The 23,406-nt window shown below is 37.9% G+C and overlaps 1 protein-coding gene across 1 annotated transcript in view; it reads right to left on the bottom strand.

Moving 5' to 3' along the window:
• ZNF804B (zinc finger protein 804B) overlaps positions 1–21,086 on the bottom strand; it is a 506,235-nt gene extending 485,149 nt beyond the window's left edge. The window contains exon 1 of the mRNA XM_021063357.2: positions 20,481–21,086. Coding sequence (XP_020919016.1) covers positions 20,481–20,588 — 108 coding nt within the window. The 5' untranslated portion in view covers positions 20,589–21,086. The remainder of the gene's footprint in view (positions 1–20,480) is intronic.
• Positions 21,087–23,406: the final 2,320 nt, after the last annotated feature.

Here is a 23,406-nt window from a genome sequence, read left to right as displayed (position 1 = left end):
GCTCAATAAACACTTGGGCAAGATAAATAATTGCACTAACCTCTAGAAGAAACCTAGATATGCCTAAAGTCACTTTAGAATATGTATGAGCTCTGATGTTATAGCTCAAACTTCAGGCATTTCTGAAACCAAGTACCCCTGCAACCAAGTTCCCCTAAAACTGAGTTCCCTGTGGAGTTTATGATTAACCTCTGTTTCCTTTCTTGTCCTATATCTGTTTTCCTGCAGACTGATGAGCATCAAAGAAAGGCAGGGATAGAAACGGAGCAGGACCCTGCTCCGGGCCCCTCTGCCCAGGTATGTGTGCCTTTCCCCCATCCCCCACCCCAGTTCTTGTGTATTGAGAAAGGCTTTAGTCTTCTAGACCTTCCCTGAGTTCCAGGAAAGATTCAAGCAGTTACTAATTAGAAAAGTGAGGGAATGCAGAAATAAAGAAAAAGCAAGTCCAACATAATCTTTTCCATGATTGTTGGCTTAAGTCACTGTCTTGCTTTATGACCCCAAACCATTGAGATAATATCCTATGGCTTCAATCAGCTGTCCCCAAGCAGACTTAAAAATTGATGGCACTGGGAGGGTCAATTAAGACCTCCTGAACCATCACATAAGCCATAAACAAATAATAAAATGCCTCAACTATAATTTTTGCTCTCTCCTAGACGAAAGTTAAATGATCAACAGACCAGACTAGGAACATATAGAATATGTTGCCTTGGGGACAAAACAAATTACAGAATGGTACCAACAAGCCTGCTGCTGAGAAGTTATCAGAAAACTGGTGTCACAGAGACCCCTTCTCTCTTTTTGTCCTTACAAAATCTCACACCCTGGCCAACTAGAAGGTCTGGGTCTCTCATCTTTCAGGCCAATTCCTCCTTGACTAATAAACCTTCCTCCACATCAAACTCTGATGTTTCAGTTTGTTTTACCTCACTGTGCATTGGGCACATGAACCTGGGTTCAACAACAATTTTCATGGTAAGACTTTATAGTTGATTGCAGATTATTGCTTTATATACTTTATGGATCAAGCACTTTGCATTTGTAAATTTTGCTCTGAAATCTGGCCTTTATCCAGAGTGTTTCCTTTTTTTGCCCAGTCAGGGCATGCTAGGAAATTGCAAATTACAATCAAATCTCAATTTTCCAAACTAATGATTTTAAAGAGCAGTAATGCATACTCCAAATTGATGGCAAATTCCTGAACCATTTATCTTTGTAATGTATATCCATTAAACTTGACTATAAGTACATTTCATGTGGCATTCATAAAAAAAATGACAAAGCATTTCAACTGAAATGACTCAAGGGGACTCGCACAATTTTCCATCCTTCTCTATTTCTGATTCCTACTTCATCCTATTGCTTCTAACACCTTTCATGTTTAGGTGACTCATTAATTAAACTAACCTACCATATTTTTTCAGGATGAAGGAGAGGTTTCATATACTCCATGCAGCATTCCTTTACTATTGCTACCATTTTCTACAGCTTATGGTCCTCTTTCTCTCTCCAAAAAGTTTCCTTCACAAAAATGTAAAGAGTCAAATGAACCCATGTACCCACCACCCACTTTCAACAATGATCAGCACCTCTTTTAAACACTTTCTGCTCTTTAAGAAACATGACTATCATCTCTCTAAGATAATATAGGTTAGGGAAGCACATGAGTACTGAAACTAGAAGAAGCTTTAGATATTGTCTATTCCAGCCTAGTCCCTCAGTGAGGAAAATGAAGCAGGTAAGGATTTAACAAAGCACAGCATTGGTTGCTAATTTTGCAAGAACTAGACATTGTCCATACCTATCTTATTCCTTCTGGTGAAATCAAATACACAGCTCTGCTGCCTTAGTCTTGGTTCTGAACATTTCCCCAAATCCACATACTACTAACGATTACCTTCTACAGTTTCACAAAGTACACATCACCTGCAAAAACTTAAAGCTTTTTGAAGTTCAGCACGTGAATATTAGGTTGAACTTTGAGGGGTGAACATCTCAGTGACGAGTTGTAAAAGACAAAGAAAGTTCCTACCTTGGATGTTTTCTAACCAAGAATGTACTCAATATATATCTTTTTTGGAAAGATGATTTTTATAAAGGGATGATTTCAGCAGTTCCTGCATTCCTTTCACCACATACAAGGGAAGGTAATTATGGGTTTGACATTTTCGCATTTGACCTTCTTGTGCAAGTAATGGGAGTTTTTAGAAACTGCAAGTCTAGAGCTTTCATATATTAAGTTGAAAAGAGGGTGATGTTTTTCTCTAGAGTCCTCTTGTCCATAAAAACCACTTTGTGGGATAATTCTTAGGAGGACCATTCACCCATGCTTACTGCTAAAGATGTTTATGCAGAGTATTTTATCATGTCAGAGGAGCTGGAGATCTGTAGCTTAAGGTAGGCTCATTCTACCAAAAGAAGGGCCATCTCTTATCTCTGCCACTACCTGGTTCTTCTTGCTAATATCAACCAAATGATAGCTGTATAAGCACCTGTAATTAGTTTACAAATGATAATAAGAATGTTTTCTTCTTTGTACTTTGAGGAGACACCAAAATATCTCTTTGATGACTTTCAGCTGAGTAACAGGAATAAAGTGCTTGGATAAATAGAATTATATGTGAATATTTAGAACATAATTATAGCATTATAGGCATAAACAGATAGATAAATGACAGAAATATCTATATCTCTATATATTAACTTCAAACCAAAAAAAAAAATTGATTCATAAAACTGCCCTCAGTCAAGTGGGAGAATCAGAGATTTAATTATCAAATGTAGTAGAAGAAAAGTTTTGTATGAATAACGCAGATCATTTCTCTACTAATTATATCCTCGTCACCTTTGCTCTGATTCCCAACTAAGCGCAGCATCTCTTCCCAGAGCCTGGTGTGGGGGTCACGACTGTGACCTCCTCCTAATCTCCCTCATTCTGCTCTGCTCCATGTGCACACACAGCACACACACTGGACTCGTCATTATCTACAGGGAGCAGGGAAAGCCCATTTGTAAGGCGGCAAATGATGAAGCTGAAGCAAGAAGCAGAGGTGAGACACCTGGGACAAGCAGGGAGAGAGGGTCACTTCAGCTCCTGATTCCATTTCCCAGCCCTGGCTGAGGCCTAGGTGGCATCTTCCATGCCAGAATCCTTCCAATAAAAGGAAACTCTCTTTTGCTGAAGTCGGTTAAGTGGTTTGTGGGGTTTTGTCTTGTCTCCTACTGAAGCAAACAACTCCTTACCAGCCTGGCACATATTTTTCAAAGCAACCTGGCACTTTTTTTTTTTTTTTTTCCAAATAGTGCAAAGAGTTCTAGGCTTCCCATTAGAAGATTCATGTTCAAATCTCATATTCTCTGCCGGCTGACTGTGACCTTGAGAAAGGTAACTAAACTCTCTGGCCTTCAGTTTTGTCTTTAAATTGTCTTTAAATCTTTAATCTTTAAATTGAATGAGCACCCAGATATTCAGTGAGATTAATCACATGTGAAAGTAACTAGCAGCTCCATAGATGTTTATTGAATTCATCCGAGTTTAGAGTGGGCTCTGCAAGTTTGCTGTTTCCATAATGCAGTTATGACAATAAGTTCTGTGACAAGGATACGAGATGGTTGGAATTCTGACCAACAGCCTAGGGAGACCTCAGGAATGTCAGGCCAGTTAGTCAAGCCACTGATACATAATGCCCGCACAACAAGGATCCAGTCATCTAGAGATATTCTAGAAAATCTCCTTGCAAGGTAAAGCATGGGGTAAAGCCTTTGGCAGGATTTTGCTGTTGCTCTTGATATCTGCGGGAAGAATCTGAGCTATACTTTGATAAATGCTCAAATATCAACTCAGACAACTGGCCCCTGGTCAGTTAATTAACTTTCATTAATATGTATTGTGAATACCCAATTTACATTCCTCAATACCAATGTGAACATTAAAAAAAAAATCACGACCATTGTAATCAAGTGGCTTAATATATTTATGGGGGAATTTTTTATTATTATTTTAAAGAGCTCAAATTCTAATAAGATGAAAATGGACTTATGTCGGTTTTATGGGGTTTTATTTCCATTATATGTTTCTAACAAGAAATAGGTAGCTTCATCATATGTACCTGAAGAAATAAGGTAATAACACCACTATGCCTTGTCAGTTGGAGTATATACATTGACTTTAATATTCACATCTGGAGTTCCCATCATGGCACAGCGGAAAAGAATCCAACCAGGAACCATGAGGTTTAGGTGTTCGATCCCTGGCCTCGCTCAGTGGGTGAAGGACCTGGCATTGCTGTGGCTGTGATGTAGGCCAGCAGCTGTAGTTCTGATTAGACCCCTAACCTGGGAACCTCCATATGCAGTGGGTGGCCCTAAAAAGACAAAAAAAAAAATCACGTCTATGAGCAGATTAGTATATGATGAAATATGAAAAAGTACATAATAATAATAGATGCAAAATATACATTTTAATTTCCTCCTACGAAGAGAGATAATGTGGTATTTTCACCTTGAAAAAAATGATAATGTGATTTGCAATTTATGTCAGATAAAATTTCCAAAAAGTGCTTTGCTTTTGAATTATTATGCATTTCTAGAGTCTTTGGGTTCTTGCAAAGTACTTCAGAGTTTTGTGTAATTGCCAATAACAAGTTTGTATCATTAGTTTCTTACTAAAGTCTGAACATTAGTTAATTATACCTATACATTGACTGTTGACTTTTCAAAGGCAGTGAAAAATGGTTAAACACAGTAAGAAGTGAAAGCTTATTATCACAGAGACAGTAATTTTAGATTAAACATCTATCCGTAAAGAAGAGAAAGATCCCTTCCACATGGCAGCAAGATAATAAAAACAACTCACCTGCTTAATTCAACTCACTCTGACCAAAACAACAAGAAAAATGGAAAAGCCACTTCAAATGTGTAACTGTCTTGAAGTAAAGCTGTATCAGGAAAGTAGGGCATACTGAGCATTTTCATTATGAAAGTTGTGAAAACATAGGACTTCTATTGGCAACAGTTGTGTTAAACAGAAAGCTAACTGGCCCTCATGCCTGCACTTGTCTTCCAAGAAAACACATCTACAGTAAAGAGCCATTTTACAGGACCATCCAAAACAGCAACAGTTTCAACAATTTGATATAAAAGTGCCACGTTCCCAGTTAGTGCTTAGAACATTTTAAGAGGTCAAGGAAACCTGTTCATAACGGAACAAGCCGAGTGCTGTGGGAGTAACCATTGCACATGTACTATGAACGTGACACTTTGCTAAGCACATGGGATTCATTAGTTAATCCACATGCCCCCATTGCCCCCATAAGGCAAGTAGCATCCCCAATGAACAGGCTGAGGCTCTTAGTGCTGGAGCAATCATATAGCAAGTTAAAGCCAGAGTCAGAGATCAAACCAGTTCAGGCCAATTCTCAAATCTATATGCTTACCCACTTCTTTGGTACTTAATACCTGAAGGGACAATAGCCATGCTCTCACCTTAAAATTACAGGGGTGGGTAGAGTAAATGCATAAAACAAGGCAAAATATGTACATAAATAATACCACAAACCCTATACCTATCATGGTTTTTATCTTAAATTTTTAAATAGATATAAAATTATGCAACCTTTGTCACCACACAACCCTAGAAAGGACTTCTCTTTTAGTGGTATTTCAGAGATTCAGACAGGTCACTCATCTAAAAAAGTAAGTGATTATTACCTTAGGTCTTCAGAGTTATTATATCCATGATGTCTAATACCTTCTGATGGAACTTCCCCAACAAAGACAAAAGGAGTTTCTATAATTGATTCAAAACATTTAAAAAACCTTCCATTTTCCTTTGCTTTCCTGAGATGAATGCTATATGCTCTTAAATTAAGAAAACTCTCATTTGGCCAGACCACCCCAGATTACCCTAAAAATAGCAAAGAGGAGTATTTTAGGTGAATCTTAACCTATAATATAATTCTTGGGTATAGATTTATAAAGGTAATTCTCAATTCTTCTCCCCTTATAAGTCCTATTTTTAATCAAGTAATTAAGATTAATAATGATTTAACTCTGGTACTCTAATTTAGAAATCATTTCTGATTTTTGTTTTTAACAACAATAAAAAAAAAAAGCCATGGTTCCCTAGCTCATCTGGCACAATCCACAGGAAGTAAATAGAAGTACTCCTGTGAGGTTCACAGAGTGTTTAGTTCTGTAGGAAGATGAAAAGCCATATTTCTACCTGGGACGATTTCCTATTTCCTTGCTACAGGGTGTACTGGAGCCTACATGGTTGAATCTTACCTGCCAAACGTGCCTTGTCTTCAGCCCCTCTGTCCTGCAAGTCCCAGGCCTGGGAGTCTTTCTTTGGGTCTTGCCTTAGGTCTCTAGGCCAGGATAACTTCCACTCATTCCTCACCTCTCAGATTAGCCATCACATACTCTGGAAAGTTTTACATAGTCCTAGGACTAGGAGGGTCATCCCTCTTTAGCATCAGTTACTTTTTCTTGCAAGAACTTGTACACTTATCACCATGGGTATTGTGACATAAAAATATGTCATTGCCTATCTTCATCCCCTGTGTGTAGTCTCCACTGGGGCAGATGCCGTGTTGATGGTGTTTCCCTCCATATCATTAGCATCTTGGACAGTACCCAGCAGGTATTAAGGGCCTCAAATGGTTTATGAAAACTTAGGATCTAAAATTCATCAGCTTCAAGGCAGAGCCATACTTCCATGAGAATTCTCACTGGGAACCTGGGGTGACAAGTGAGTACATCTTCCAAGCAGGGTAACACAGAGCTCTTCTGGCCAGGACACTTTAAGTCCTCCTCTTTCTCTGGGGGCCTTCTTCATGACGGTCTCCCTTCTCTAGCGGACTTGAAAGCCCCTCAAAAGCAGAACTTGCCTTCCTGTGCTTTAGTTTCCTCCATGGTCTCCCTCCCTTAATTTCAGGGACCTAACACCTGAGGTATTAGGTTAAGAGAAGAATCTTTTCCAGATCCTTTATTCACATGAAAGAGTAAATCCCTAGCAGGATGAAGGGACATTTATTGGGTATATTTGCATTTTACAGCATCTATACTGAAAAGTCTGGCATCAGCCACTAAAAACAGAAGATTCTCCCCAGAATAGACACAAGATCTTCTCTATGGGGGGGCCAGCCATGCCTCCCCCACACAGATCCCCAGGGGAAGGAAGGCACTCGGGTCATCCCACCACACTGAGCGCTGTCCAGGGCTATGATACCGCTTCTTTTCTAGACCCTACATCTACCACATTCCATCATCCCTCAGCAGATTATACTTTCACTGCTGGCCCCAAAGGCTGCATGCCACAATAACATCAGTGAGACTGTAGGAACCCCACCCTCAATAGCTGTCATTCCCCTGGTCACACATAAGCAGCTGATATATAAAAAAAGAAAAATTACTGAGAAATCCAAAAGAAAACAAAACAGAAAGGACAAAATGGCAAAGTCTACAATAAAAACTGAGAATCATCTAGGTTGAAATTATTTTTTTCTTTTTAGGGCCCGACTTACAGCATATGGAAGTTCCCAGGAGCCAAAGCTGTGACCTATGCCAACACTGGATCCTTTAACCCATTGCACTGGCCAGGGCTCAAACCCACGCTTCCACAGAAACCCAAGCCACTGCAACTGGATTCTTAACCCACTGCACCACAGTGGAACTCCTAGGTCAAAATTACTTTTAAACTCTGACCTAAGTGCTCAATGCCACATGTTCATTCATTCTCCAATCATCCTCTATGCATCCATTTCATATGCCCCCCCCCCTCACCTTTCCTCTTCTGCTTTATCCAGAGGAGTCTGGTCACTAGATACCTACTACCAAAGCTTGTAGGTAGAACTACTTCTCAGTAGTATTTGGTACATGGGGAATACATCTTCTTTTCCCATAGTGTAATTTATTCTTTCAGAATTGCTACATGGTCAATAAGGGTTGAGCAGAGCAGACCCTTACAATATTTGTTAAATATTATTGAATGAATACATGACTTTGACTCCCCAGTTGAAATGTTTTTCTATTTTCAATTCTGCAAATCTTAGGCTTCCCCCAGGCCAGGCTCCTATATCCAGGTTTCTGTCCCACCTATTGGCTATTTCTCATTGAGTCTATTTAAAATCTCTTTAGGTAGCCAGTTCAGGAAAAATAAATAAATAAATAAAATAAAATAAAACTTGAGCTTCCTTGAACTTATTCATGAAAGTGTTCCTGACATCCCAAAGTCACCTTAATGTTTTTCATAAAAACTGCAAACTTAGAGTGAAAGTAATATATAATCAATGTCTAGTGATGGAATTAATTGGCAATGTGTCAAGTAGCTAATAGAGTTACTCAGGATAAGATATATGCATTTTAATTATGTTTTGGGAACATCAGATACTTACCCTTCATGGTCCATCTGACTGGTATTCAAGTCATAAAGCTCCAGGGCTTATGCCCAGTTGTGCCTTCTCTGCCCACCACCCCCCTGCCCTGATGCTGAAGAAAAGGAGGAGCCTTTCACACTATCCAAGACTTTTCCTCTACCTTTCACCAAAGGTTCCATCTATTTCCCCCAGCTCCTAAGATTTCTTTGAACAAACCATACATATCATGGCTGAAAAAAATAGAAACAACCTGAAAAACAACAGTCAAACATTAGTGAGTTATTTCTAAACAGGCTGGTAAGGAATTGTGAGGTTGCAGATTCTCTCCATATTTCATCAAACACAGAACTCATCAAGATCAAAAACAGAATATTAGGGCTGGCCTTCTATTCATGACTTTATGAAGAATTTAAAACTTCAGGTGCTCAAATTTTTGTCATACCAGTAAGTAGATCACAAGTAATATTCCAGTTACTGTCTATTGGATCTAATTCTAGGATCTTCAGACTAAGTGATTTTACAGACCACAAAAATCCACGTAAGGCCACTCCCTATTAATATGTTTATGCCAATTATAATTTTTCTCTAGCTATACTTTCTAACCAGCTCTGTTTCTTGTGGTAAACAGATTTTCTCTATCACGTTCATGCCTAGAAGGATGATCACATAGAATGGAACTGAGTATGATTTTTTTTTTTTTAATTTACAGCAAAGTGACTTACTATTGGAAGGGACTCTTAAGGAGAATTTATTACACTTTATTACTTTTCTAATTGCAATTTCACAAATCTTCCTTCTACAATGATAAGAAAGCAAGTCATCAGTGATTGTCACTAAAGATTCTTCTGGAAAAATGTAGAGCTCTTGAACCCACACCATGTAACATAGGGATATTGGAAGATGAGTATTACATTCGATTTAAAATATATGATCAGTTCTTTAAATGTATTTAAATTCACTGAAATTAGAATTGATTAATATAAGTATTGTCTGGATTTTGTCTGTAATCTTCTTGGCAATAATCCTATTTTCATAGAAACTCAAAATTGTATTTTATTCCTGTGCATGTGTGCGACATTATAACAACTTTTGTAATAAAGTTTACATATCATTTGCACACAGATTTCATTTTTTATGAGAAGTCCAAGCTAGAGGTTTATTTAATCATTTATTATTACCTTGCAACTAAATACATAATTCACATCTTTCAAATAATGAAGACTCAACAAAGTCCTTCCTAATGGCTTGCAAGAGATCTTGAAATCTACATGATGGTCAGGTCTCTGAAATTCAACATATAATATTAAGGGAAAGATAATAGAATACCTCACAAATGTCACCCTGGATATAATCCGTATGTTGTATTAGCATAAATCCATTCATTCTTACCTAATCAAGATTCTTTTGTTCATTTGGGTCAAATAGTTAGCCAGGTAGCTATGGTCAGTCAAAGTGAAGTAGAATAGTGAGCTCTGAAACACTGTCTAGTTACCTATCCCACCCAAAAAAGAGGGCCTTACTGTCATTTGAGCTGCTGGCATATGTGTTTTGTACTAAATGATGTCATAAAAGCATTTTTAAGTAAGGCAGTTTGTAATCTGGAGCTAGGACAATAGTTGCCTTTGGATTGAGTGCTACTTGGTGAGGGGCACACCTGGGGCTTTCAGGAAGTTGTAATGTTCTGTATCTGCATTAAAAAGCTCTACGCTTATGATTTGTGACCATTTAAATATTACCTTACTCCTCAATAGAAATGTTAAAAAATAATTCTCCATTTAGATCACCACCATGTCTAGAACAGAACATGTTGGAGATTTCATGAAATTATAATTATTGTTTCAATTGATCTCATTACCTTTTATTTAAACTCTATTTTATGGCTGAAAAATATTCTGCTGAATCTATATGCCACATCTTTATCGATTTCTCTTTTGATGGACATTTATGTTGCTTCCATGTCTTGGCTATTGTACATAGTGCTTCAGTGAACACTGTGGTGCTTGTTATCTTTTTGAATTAGAGTTTTAACGCCATTTTCAGCAACATGGATGGAACTAAGGTTTATCATACTAAGTGAAGTAAGTCAGAAAAACCAACATATAACATCACTTACACGTGGAATCTTAAAAAATGATCCAAATGAACTTATTTGCAAAACAGAAACAGATTCACAGACTTTGAAAATAAACTATGGTTACAAAAGGGGACAGGTTGGGGGGAGGTATTGATTGGGGGTTTAGGATTGACATATGCACACTATGGAATGGTTGGCCAGTAGGGATCTGCTTGTATAGCACAGGAAAATTTACCCGATGTTCCGTGACAATCTATACATGAAAAGAACATGAAAAAGAATGTATGTGTGTGTGTGTTATATAGATTCCTACATAATCCAGGATCATCTTCTCAACATCCCTAACTTAGTCATATCTGCAAAGCCCCTTTTGCTATGTAACTTAACAGGGTCAAGGGTTTTGAGTATTGTAATGCAAACATCTCTGAGAAGCCATTATTCTGCTATCATAGTGCTATATTAAAATACATATAGTGAGGAGTTCCCTTGTGGAACAGAGGGTTAAGTATCTGGTGTTTTCACTGCAGCGGCTTGGATTGCTGTTGTGGCATGGGTTCAACCCTTGGCCCAGGAGCTTCCACATTGCCTCAGGAACAGCAACAACAACAACAAATTATACAAAAATTAAAAGAACATACATAGTGGGATGCTAAATCAGACTTCTTAGATCCCTTTCAACGTTTGCTAACAAATATGCTTTTCTGTAACAAAAGAAATTGGCCACACAGGGAGTTCCCATTGTAGCTCAGTGGTAACAAACCTGACTAGTATTCATGAAGACACAGATTTGATTCCTGGCCCTGTGGGTTAAGGATCCATGAAGTGTGGGGTGTGGCCAAAGAAAGAAAGTAAAAAAAGAGAGGGGAGGAAGAAAGGAAGGAAGGGACTAACTGGCCATACAACAGACCTGATTCTCTTGATTTTGAAGAGTATTACTATCTTTCTGTATGTTCACCAGAGAAGGCTGGATATTTTAGCTAGAACTCACTGTTTAGAAGAAGCCCAAGCTTTTTTTATGGACAGTGGCAGAATACAAGCAAGATACAAACAAGAGCTGACAAAACCATGTAGGAAAGTGTGTGAATAATAAGTTCAGGCAGTTGGAGAGTGTTGGCAATTGTGTAACAAGCACCCTATGGCTGCTCCAGAATGGTGCTTTCTCAAGTGCTATAGTGGCCACTGATTAGGGCAGCATTGCCTCTTTTTCAAAAGAAAGAAAAGAGACAAATTGAGTGAGCACCACTATTGTTCCTTCTCACTACACACTCCTAGATAGGAAGTGAATGATCAAGTTCCTAACTTGTAATTCATTTCACAGAAGCTATTAAATATGTGTCAATGAAAAATATGGCTCAACTAACTCAGGTATGAATTTCAGCCATTTATATATAGCCGATCTTCATCCTCTTGTGGCCTTTAACAAAAGATATTCTGAAATGGTTACATGGAATAAAGCACGCTGCAATTTGGAATGATAAGAAGTATTAAATTATACTTGAGGCAACTGACCAAGATATCTTGGTGGATATTAAAGTGGGAACTAATATCAAGAAAATAGTCACCACTTAATCCAGGAAAAAAGTGGGCATTCTAAAGGATTCTAACTTGGGAAAAAAATTCCCTCCTAAGGAAAACTTTTCTTCTTCAAGTTATCAGCAGGACCAAAGGGAACATTTACCAATTAAATTTCTATTGAAATCCTTTTGGTTTCTATTGAAATCAATAATAAACCCAGAAGCTGTGCCCAGCTCTCGGGATATAAGGATAATGGCAAGCGTGAGCCAGGGATCTCATATCTCATAGAGAAATGGAGACTAATAAACAAATATAGTTCAGTGATAATCAAGGCAAGCAACGGATATGACTGCAGCTTGAAAGAGAAGCACTTGACCCATGAGATAAGGAAACCCTATGCAGACTCACATGAAGATCTGACTCTTTAGCTAAGTCTGAAGGAGTACATAAGGCATGTCCCAACGATGATGGCCAAAAGAGGATTTGTGGTAGAGAGAACAGCATGTGTGATGGTATAAAATCTATAAACATCCATCACAGTCAAGAACTCTTAGGAGTTCAGCATGGCTGGAGAATAAATAGAGTTAAAACTGAAGCTGTAAGTAGGGCCTTGATCATGAAGACTCTTAGCCACCACCCAAGGACTTCAAATGTTTTCACATAATGTGGATGTAATTAATATAGCCACCTCTACATCTCTTGACTTTACGTTCAGATGAAGCAAATCAAAGGGAGGATCGGATTTAAGTGGACCCTTCTGCATCTTCTCTATCATTCAATAAGGGGTGCAATAGTTATTTTCCATTTAAAATATGGTATTTATATCATTTACAAAGAGGAAATGCACATTGGCTTTGCTTGCCAAGAAACATGTTAGGGAATATAGTTATTCATAGCAAAATGGAGATCTGGAAAAGACATATGTTGGGGAGGATTGACTATTTTTCTGTTGCTGGGGAGGTAGCATGAGACAAATGAAGTGCTGCGTAATAGCTGTGGGAAAGAGGGCAGGGGAAGAACAGTGGTAGGTGGGTCCTGAATGAAGATAGTGGGGAAGCTCTAAATTCCAAGCTAGAGAAGAAAGTTACCTGTGGCTTGTGAACAGAGAAGGCATTTGCATGCTTGGGTTGGGGAGCAAACAGAATGGGATAGTTTTCACCATTTGCAGGGGCTTGGGTCTCTGGGGTTAGAAATACATGCCAACACTTATGCATGAACCAAAAAAGATGCTGAAAAAACTGTGGCCATGCCAATAAAAGGAACAAGGATCAATGGTAAGAAGAATAACAGGGAGGGGGAACATTGTTTAGAGAAAAAAAAAAAAAAACCTGACAGCATGCATTTCAAAATAAACTATATTCTGCCTCTCACACCCACAGAAAAGTGAAATCAAATTTGCCAAAAGGAATTTTCCAATTGTCAAAGCAAAAAATTGACAGCCATAATGATACTTGCTATAAATGAAACAAATGAATACTCTCCATGAATCATGCTCAGAGCTGCCCAGTATAGCATCCTGAGTGGTGTCCCTATTGGGGAATAGCCCATATTTTATTATTTATTTATAGCCTGGTTTGCTTGCACAACACACCTGAGTCGTCTAAAAGAAACTTTATGCATTAAAACAGTAAATCCAAGTTTAAAAGAATGAGATTCATGGAAAATAAAATTAAAATAAGAGCTAGATGGAGAGGAGTAGGAGTGAGGACGTCATGTTGCTTTCAAGGCCAATGTCAATCCCCAGCACTTTCTGAAGACACAAATTAATCTCAGAGTTTTGTACCAGTCAAAGAATAGGAATATAGTTTACTATTTTACTACCTCTTTTTATCTGTGAAGAAAAATAAGTTTTCAGAAGTTAAAGATTGGATTTTAGGTATCAAATGTGAATGAAAGAAGCATTTCATTGGTTGTGTTCAATGCATGTTATATCAAGGGTCCTTCTCAGGAAAAGTAAGAGCATTACCGATTTTTTTTTTCCATTTTGGCCACCCCAGGGCATATGGAGTTCCCAGGCCAGGGATCTGATCTAAGCTGCAGGTGCAACCTATGCCTCAGCTGCAGCAATGCTGGATCCTTAACCCACTGTGTCACACCAGGGATCAAACCTGCATCCCAGTAGTACAGAGATGTTTCACCACAGCAGGAACTCCATTGCTGAATATTTTTAAAAGTCCTTTTTCCATTTTAAATACTGTGAAATATTTCTTTGCATATTTTGTCTTCAATAAGCTAGCAATGTCTCAGTTACAATTGAGAATGCTGTCTAACTATGATGCAATTAGTCTTTCCAGAGTTTCCTTTCATGTTCAATAAGTACTAACGATGCAAGAGGGACTCTGGAATTTTGTGACTGGTACATTCTTATCATCATCATAACTCTACTTCTTCATGAAAACATATCAAATTTTAAAATTATCTCTCTAAACTTTATCCACTAAGCTTGATTTAAAAATCTATCTATAAGAAGCTGCCATATGTCATTTCATAAAAATTACCTGGGAAAACATATTTGTTAAAAGCAAAGGACATTTTCAAGCCAGTAGCATTTTTATTTCAATTTTGATTCAAGTGCTTTTTATTTTTACAAAATAGGTACATATATACTAAAGAATTATTCAGACAATGTATATTTTGACAAACCAAATTCAAACCAAATTCACTGATACTTAACTTCAAAAAGTTTGAATATATGTTTGAAATATATATTACTCTTCTTGCTCTTTGTTCTCAGTACAGCCTTACTGACATCTCAAGCTCTGTTAACACTTAACACATAAAAAATTATCTTAGAAGTTCCCTTGCTGTGTAGCGGGTTAAGGATCTTATGCTGCCGCAGCTGCAGTGCAGGCTGCAACTGCAGCATGGGTTTGATCCCTGGCCCGGAAACCTCTACATGCTGCAGGTGCAGCCCCCACTACCAATTTTTTTTTAAAGCATCCTACTGCATACACATTGTACAAGAAGGATTTCACAGTTACAATTAAGTTTTTTAACTACAAATGATTAATTTCTACATTAAATACCATCCCTATTTAGCCTACACATTATGCCAATATGTTTGATTTTAATTTTGTTTCCAAATTATGGGGCAGAAACCTAAAATAGAGTCCATCTTAATTGTGTGTCCATGAGAAACAAATCAAGGGACTTGACCTATAAGATTTTAATTGGGAAATAAACATAGTATGATCTAATAAGGTCACGAGTTTTAGCACTCAAAGACTCTTTGACTCTTTTTATCATAGAAACTTTCTGAAGTGACAGAAGCATAACTTAAGTTCTATAAAGTTGAGATTTATTTCGAAAAGCTTAGATACCAAATACAAGTTTCTGAAATCAGTTAGTTGGGAGAGAGAAGAAATGGGTTGAAAAGGCAGTGAGAGGAAAGGAGGCTCTGCTTAATACAATATTTGACACAACAAAGAAAACATGCATTGTAAGAATTGTAACTGAGTCTTCTTTATGGAAAACAGTTAAAAGTTTCAATAAAGAAAGGCAATATTATGTATTCATAAATTCAAGAAGAGGAAGCAGGTGACTTCTCTACAGGAGAGCATATCTTCATAATTGTATTTGGCACATGAAAAGTGCATCAGTTTGAGAGCATTTTTGGATGTGTTTAACATGTACTTCTTAAGCATAATGGAAATACATACAATTGAAGATTATAGGCATTAGAAAAAAGAACAAGGTTGTAACTGTGCTCGTTTCCTTATAAGGAGTTCTCTGAATAGATGCGCCCTCCAAGTAATTAACCTTTTCTAGAACTTCTTTCATGTATACATATGCATTGGTAATTTTTAAATGGGAACTTTAGAGAATTTTTAATCTATTTAAAATGTTTGTTTGATGAAAACAAATTTATGGTTGCCAGAGGGGATAGCAGAGGATTGGGGGGAGGAATAAATTGGAACAGATAAACAATGGGAACCTACTACATAGCACAGGGAACTATATTCAATAGCTTGTAATAACCAGAGTATAAAAGAATCTGAAAAAAATATATATAGATATGAATCACTTTGCTGTACACACCTGAAACTAATACATTGTAAATTAACTATACTTCAACCTAAAAAAAAATTAAAAATGGTTACATTTTTAAAAAGGAAAAAAATCGTGTTTGTTTGTATGTCACCTCCTTTAGTTAGGTAATTTATTCATATATATAGCTTAGAATAAGATCACTAAACAAAACAAAATAACAACTAGACAACAATAACATCCGAAGATCCTAATATGTTGCTGAGATGAAAAATCCCAAGAACTTCCTTCATATCCAATATTTCAGAGGAAGATGACAGAAACAGATATTCCTAAGTGTCTGTCTATAGGGTTCCTGGGAATAAGCACTTTTTTTTTTTTTTTTTTAATTTCTTGGGCCACTCTCGCAGCATATGGAGGTTCCCAGGCTAGGGGTCTGATTGGAGCTGTAGCCACCAGCCTACACCACAGCCACAGCAACACGGGGATTCAAGCTGTGTCTGCAACCTACACCACAGCTCACGGCAACACCAGATCCCTAACCCACTGAGCAAGGGCAGGGACCGAACCCGCAACCTCATGGTTCCTAGTCAGATTCGTTAACTACTGCGCCATGACGGGAACTCCAAATAAGCACGTCTTAAGAAGTACCACTCTTCTAAGCTTTGAATGAATGATAATAATCTAAACATATGCCACAGATTTAAAAAAAAAGATGCTTATTTTATTATTAACATTTAATCATAGATATACTGGATGGTAGTCTTACCAGAGGCCACATGCAGATTGAGTAAACCATAACAAACCATGCTCTACTCTAAATTTGAGATGATGTTTTACGTTACATAAAACAACTAAGAATCTACTCTAGACTACATAGAGGATATTACTCATTTAAAATAATTCTCACATTTTGTAGAACTTAGAAGTTTCTGGATTGTAAGAAGGTTTTTACCATTAACATACTCAACTGTAAAGATTATTACAAAATATATAGGAACTTCTTGTATGAACACTAGTAACAATGTGTGTATCTACACCTCTGTCTACTTGTAAATGTGTGTGTGTTTGTGTGCATGTGTGATTCTTAAAGTCATCATCCAATCATAGATTTGGAATAAGGTAGGGGATAAATATCCTAAAATGTGGGAGGGTGTAAATTTATTTTCCAAAATTAGAGACTTTTACCAGTAAAAACACTATGCAATACTCTGTCACTTTTCTTTTCTTTAATCTATCTTTTGATTTAAAATAACATAAACCATCTCAAATCAATTATTCAGATCCTAATTAGGATGAAAAGCAATATGCTATTTTTTTCATACCAAGTCACCAAAAAGAAGAGAGATGCAAGAGATAAGACATTTGCATGTTTTCACTTTGAAGATAGGAACTGAATTTCACTCTAGGATTTTCAGTTTACTGATCTGTGAACATTCTTTGGGGGTAAAATGCTTTATTTATTTCTCAAGTATCCCATTAAGTATTTATTGCAAGAGTCCCATATAATGATTCAAAATTTTCTAAATGAAATCTTTTGAAATAAAAAATGTGTATAAACATCATCATTCCCTTTTTTTACTGTCAATTTAATATCACATGTTCAGATTCTACAGACACGTGATTTGAACATGACAAATTATACAACCCACTTTAAATATATAACTGAAGAATTATCTCTATAAGACAATGAAATTTTAAATTCATATATTTGTCAGAACTATGAAAGTAACTCTTATTACATCAAAAAGGAAGTGTAGCTTGTCTCCATTCTATAACAAAGTTACCAAATGGTTTCATTCAATAATTGTGTTATGTGCTACTTTTAAATCCCTCTACTTAAACAGAAAAATATGAAAATAGAATAGAAAGGAGGGAAACTCATGATAAATGTAAGAACCAAGGTTGAAAATATTGTAGAACTTAGTGATAATGAATTAAATCAATGAAAGGCACCCAATCCATAGTCCCAAATAAACTGGGTTTCAATAAGTAGCAATAACTAAGTCATTGACATAGAGGTCAATTTGAGAGCATTCTGATCACTAAATTAAAAAAAAAAGAAAACTACTGTCAGAGTAGCTATATGTTATAATAAAAAATAAATGATTGTATATTATGGATCCATGAGTTTAATATTTATGCTGATGAAAAAAATCAGTAAACTTAGGTTAATCTGAAAGTAACTGCAAGTGTGTATTCCTGAATACAAAAAAGAAATGATGTATAACCTGTTTTCAGCTTTATGTTTCACAACTCATTAATGAAGAAGGCAACTACAAACTCATCTAGACCAGGAAAGCATTACCCATGTTCTCAAGGGTCCAAAAGATAGTAACCTCTTTTAATTGAGGGAGAAAGACTAAGTGTTAGGCAATGTGAAGTCAGTTCTGACTTGTTTCAACAACCTGCTGGTCACAGAGAATGAACAGACATTAATTTTCATGTACCACTCATCTCATGTGAGAAACTTTTCGAACCTTGAAAAATCCATTCGAATTCCAGAGTAAAATGTAAAAGAAGGCAAAATAAATCAGGTTTAGGAAGTTCATATGCAGACTAATTGAGATGTCTTTACAAGATGTGGATGTCATTTTAGTTGAATGTGCAAACATTGGAGAGAACAACCCAGTGAGTCAAAGTGTAGCACAGAGATAAAAGTAAATAAGTCAGTATTTTAGTAAAAACCAGCCCAACAGTGAATAAGAATAGCATCCTGTGGGTGTGGGCACCAGTCAGCCAGGAGAGCCATGTGGGTTATGGGTTGTCTTCTCACATCCACATTCATGTGGCCAGTCTTTGGGGGGTCATTCAGTTTCCTGGGAAATGAGTGAGCATGGTAGGGGAGGAAGGACACTTTTTGGCCCTGTGACAGAAATTTCCTCCACAAACCCTCTAGATTTTCTAAGATTAATATCATATTTTAACCAACTTAAACAGAACTAAACAATGTTAAAACCTATGAGGTAATTCTCCCTTTGTCCTCTGAATTATTAAGGCACATATACAGCAACATACTATCCAATTCAAATTACCACAACTAAAGAGAGTTTCAGAAGATAGCCACAGAGCTTACCAAAGGTGGAAAATAATACCTATGAGAAAGTTGGAATATTCTAGGTTTTCAAGATGAAATGAGTTTAAAGAAAAATTCGAAGGATTTAAGTCTGCTCTAAGGAAGATTCTGACACCATCGGCTGTTAAACACTAAGGTGATTTGCTGAGACTGCAGAAACTACAGTCATGAGAATCTTTAAAAATGAGAAGGACTCAGACCAGCTGCTCGGAAAGACTGAATGTGGGCTTTATTCAACTAAAACTCTCCAAGACCCTTCTAATCTTATGAAATTAATTCTAAGTGTCAATATAAACAGTATATCCCATCTTACACTTTTGATTCAGTAGTAAATAGTTGGAAGGGGTTTGCAATAACCTACTTTTTACAGTGCGTGAAGCGTGTGAGGCAATAGTTTGTCACAATTAGGAATCCTAGTGATAGCTCTAGGTTCCTGAACTTTCTGATTTTAGATGTCTCGTGCGAATCACACATAGCACTTAATCAAAGGTTTTTATAACATATTCAGTTTTGAATAATTCAGGTTAATGAAGCATTAAACCATGATGGCAAGTACCAAAAAATAAATAAATAAAAATCAGACAACTTCAGTTTTCCCTCTTTATATCATACAGACTTAAAGAACTGGTTTTCACATTAAGCTGGAAAAATAGCTTAGTTTAGCCCTTTAGTCACTAATAATCCAAAACTTTAAAAAAAATCATGTGATAGGTTTTTTCCCTTGAAATCCATGTTTATCCTTTAAAAAATCCTTTGTTATGTACTAAGGAATGAATTAATAACATATTGAAGTCATAGATACTGGTCAAAATCATTTAATAAAAACTACTTAAATAAATGATAAACTAAATTGGATAGTTTGTTAAATTGCTCAAATTACATATCAATACATCTGTAGATGACACAACAAACTATACATTCATATTTCCACAAATAACTCTTTGACTTTCCTTAAAGAACCTATGTCATGAAGCATCCAACTTCAACAAATATCAGCATTCAATTCATTCAATTAATTTCCTTTTGCCAGGATCCTTATGCAAAATCATCCTGAGAGTTTATCTTCTTATAGAGCATTATTAAACTTATCCGAACTGATGACTTCACAAAGCATGGTTATAAAGTGCCACTCAAACTTTCTACACTGCCCAAATCAGCAGATTCATAACTTGACATAGCACACAGGAGCTACCTTCACAAGCTTGCAGTTAACTGCATTCAGTAAATATTTGCATCCATAGCACTATAGATGCTAATGACTTTGTGGAAAATACACATGTAAACACACACCCCTTACTGTGAAACAGTCTGTCAATAAATTGTATAAACAGGCACAAAACACCTAAGGGTAAAATAGATATCCTCATTGTGCCAGGACAATTCCTCTTTTTGTTTGTATTGATTTTGAACGTATGTGTGTGTGCGCGTGTGTGTGTGTGCAGGTTACCGGAGAGGGAGATCCATTCTTGCAGAGGGGCCCTCTGAAGACTCCTTTAATGCCCCGGTAGTGCCCATTGCTGAGATGTCTCGAGCTGATGACCAGGTAACAAGCCATGTGTGTCCGGGCGGCAGGTCTAGAGTCTCAACTCCTCATCAGGCGACCATCCGTGGAAATGCGGGCTGGTTTCTCAGCAGCAACAGTGACTGCCACCTCCCAAGAAGAAGCGGCCAGCAGTAAGCAGGGGACGCGGCGGCCGAGCGTCCCCGCTCCTGGCCCCGCGCGGGGCTCCTGCTGCCGGCAGCTGCTGCTCTGACCTCAGCGGCGGCAGCGGCAGCCACAGAGCACTTAGCGGACCCGGCGAGCCAGTCCACATGCTGCTCTGGCCAGGTGGCTGCTCACCCGCGAGCCAGCGATATATTTTCCTTAAGGACAACTTCCTGGGTTCGCTAGGGAATCAGCAACTCCCCCTCCGTATCCTTCCCTCCCCCGCCTTCGCACCAAGTGCGCGCCCGGGGGATGCTCAGACACTGGTCCCCAGTCTCTGGCCGTGGCGAGCGCGGCCAGGCTGTGGCTGAGCCGCGAATCTTCACCAGCCGCCGGTTGGGGGAGAGTGGCGGGGAGTCCTCTGGAGCGCCAGATCGCTGCCCCCGCTGCAGTGGTGGGGGAGGGGCCGGGGGAGGCGACAGGCGGGCTGGGGTGAGAACTGGGAGTTGGGGATGCACAGACTTGTGAGTGGGAGCTGTTAGCAACTCTACTCCCAGCAGACGGCTTGGAGCCACCCAGGAGGCAAGGGGCACGCCGGGTGGCCAGGCGAGGAGGTGACAGCTGCAGTGGCGGCAGGCTCTCAGGGATTCGGGATGTGCAGCTCCAGCATCCCTCCATCAGTCTACCTGGCCCCCTGGTCCCGCCACCCTCCACCCTGTGTCTGGGCCAACTTTGCACTCTATTGGGCCGGCCCGGGATGACAGAAGGGCATGGTGCAGAGTGTGAGCGGGAGGAGAGCGTTCTCTTTACTCTTTCCCTGCTTGTTTGCCTTCAGCATTTCTTCCCAGCTCCCCAGCTCCGAGCTTGGCTGAGGGCGGCGGGAGCAGAATCAACAGCTCCCCAGCCTTTGTCAAGATGTGCTGTGCAGCCCCAAATAGGGCAGACAGATTAGATGCACTCTAGTAGCAAAGGGATGGACGGAGAAGTAAGTTTTAGATAGAAAACTTACACAGAGAATAGAGACGAAACATGCACACGCCTAGCTGTGTATTTATTTTCTATCTCCAGTGTAATAAACATTCACTTACAAGTCTGTTTCCTTAAGAAGGCAGAGTCTTGGGTCTGTTGAGGACCTTTGTGTCTTCACAACTCCCAAGGATCATCATTCAGAAGTGTTTTTTTTTTTTTTTTTTCTAACTGACGTTATATCATTTACTGCAAATAAAGCCGCCAGGGAGCGAGCTGCACTGAGGATTAAAGACTTGTGCAGAAACGTGCTCTGAAAAGAGAAGGAAGCCTTCCCAGTGTCAGGAGACACGGTATTCGGTCTCTCTCCGCCCCAAGGCTGACCTTATCGGGTTGGGTGATCTCTCTCAGGTCACCCACCTCACCTGGCCTGAGCTGGGGGGAAGGTGAAGGGTCAACTCCTTTCCTTCCTTTTGCTTTAGCAGTGGAATTAATTGCAGGATTAAGGCTGAAGTTCCCACTCCTCTCCCCAGTTTTCTCCTTCTCTAACCTACTGCCCCATTTGCCTCCCGATTGACATTGACGACCTCTCACAAGGACAGAAGACTGAAAAAAAGGGGGTAATTAAAACTTCCCTATTCAGGCAACTCATAAAACTCTTAATCAGAGAATAATCCAATGAATAAAACTTTTTTGCAGCCTAATAAAGGACTGACTTTCTGTTTACATTATTAACAATAGCTTATATCCTTAATATCTTATTAAGAAACACATAAACATGTTTTTAATTTAAAGGTTTTATATAGTCTTTTTCAAGTGTTTTAAAGTATGATACATGCTAGAAAGTGTCTTAGTATAAGGTGAAAGTGCCCATTTCTTGCAAACTTCAAATTTAAAATTGCTGAACCTGAGATCGTGGGATGTAAGTCTTGTAGTAATTGTTTATTTTGTAACTATCTTGTTGGTAAGAACTTTTCAAATTAAAAAAAAGAAGGTGAAACAATAGATACAACATACCCACCTTTTCCTTTCTACTGAGATGCTGGATGTGTTTAACCAGGTTGTGTTTACTCAACTTAAGAAATGTAAAATGTTTCATGAAGCTGAGAGTAATAGTGTTCATATATAGATATTTAGATATTTTCTATGCAAAGAAAACCATGTATTTGCAAAGAGTGAATTTCAAAATCAGGTGAGATCTTCACCAAAAATGTGTAATTTTAAGAGGGACATTGTGGCTATGTCTATAATTACTATCTCTTCATAAATATAAGGAGCAAACAGCATTAAGGACCTAAGTGTAAGTATCCTTGAATGGATTAGAAAAATGAATAATGTTCCATGCTGTGAATAAGAATCCCAAGGACACTTTGCTTTCTTCATTAAGCACATATGATTCCTGATAGTACTTGATTATTTTTAAGAATTAGGTATGCTTTTCTAACGTGAAAGGGATGACGTGAGTAATCAAAAACTATAAAATTCAAGTATACTATACCATTATTGTTTTCTTATTTAAAGTATTAGTTAGCTAAACTGCATCTTGATCATTTGAGTATTATCCCTTATGAGCATGTGAGGCTTCCCATAGGAAAAAAAACTAACCCCTTTTTATTTATTTTTATTATTTTTTAACTTTTATTAAAGTTTAGTTGATTTACAAAGTTGTGATAATTTCTGATGTACAACAAAGTGATTCAGTTATAATTTTCTAAATTTTTAACATTTTTCTAATTCCTTAAAAATTACTTAATTTTTGAGG

This window comes from Sus scrofa, chromosome 9 (assembly GCF_054392235.1).
Source record: "Sus scrofa isolate SSC_HxYL_T2T_F1_AM1 chromosome 9, Sscrofa_HxYL_maternal_Yorkshire_Landrace_v2.0, whole genome shotgun sequence".
In the NCBI taxonomy this organism is placed as follows: Eukaryota; Metazoa; Chordata; class Mammalia; order Artiodactyla; family Suidae; genus Sus; species Sus scrofa.
The sequence above is the reverse complement of the archived record's forward strand: the minus strand, read 5'-3'. Positions and strand labels throughout refer to the sequence as shown.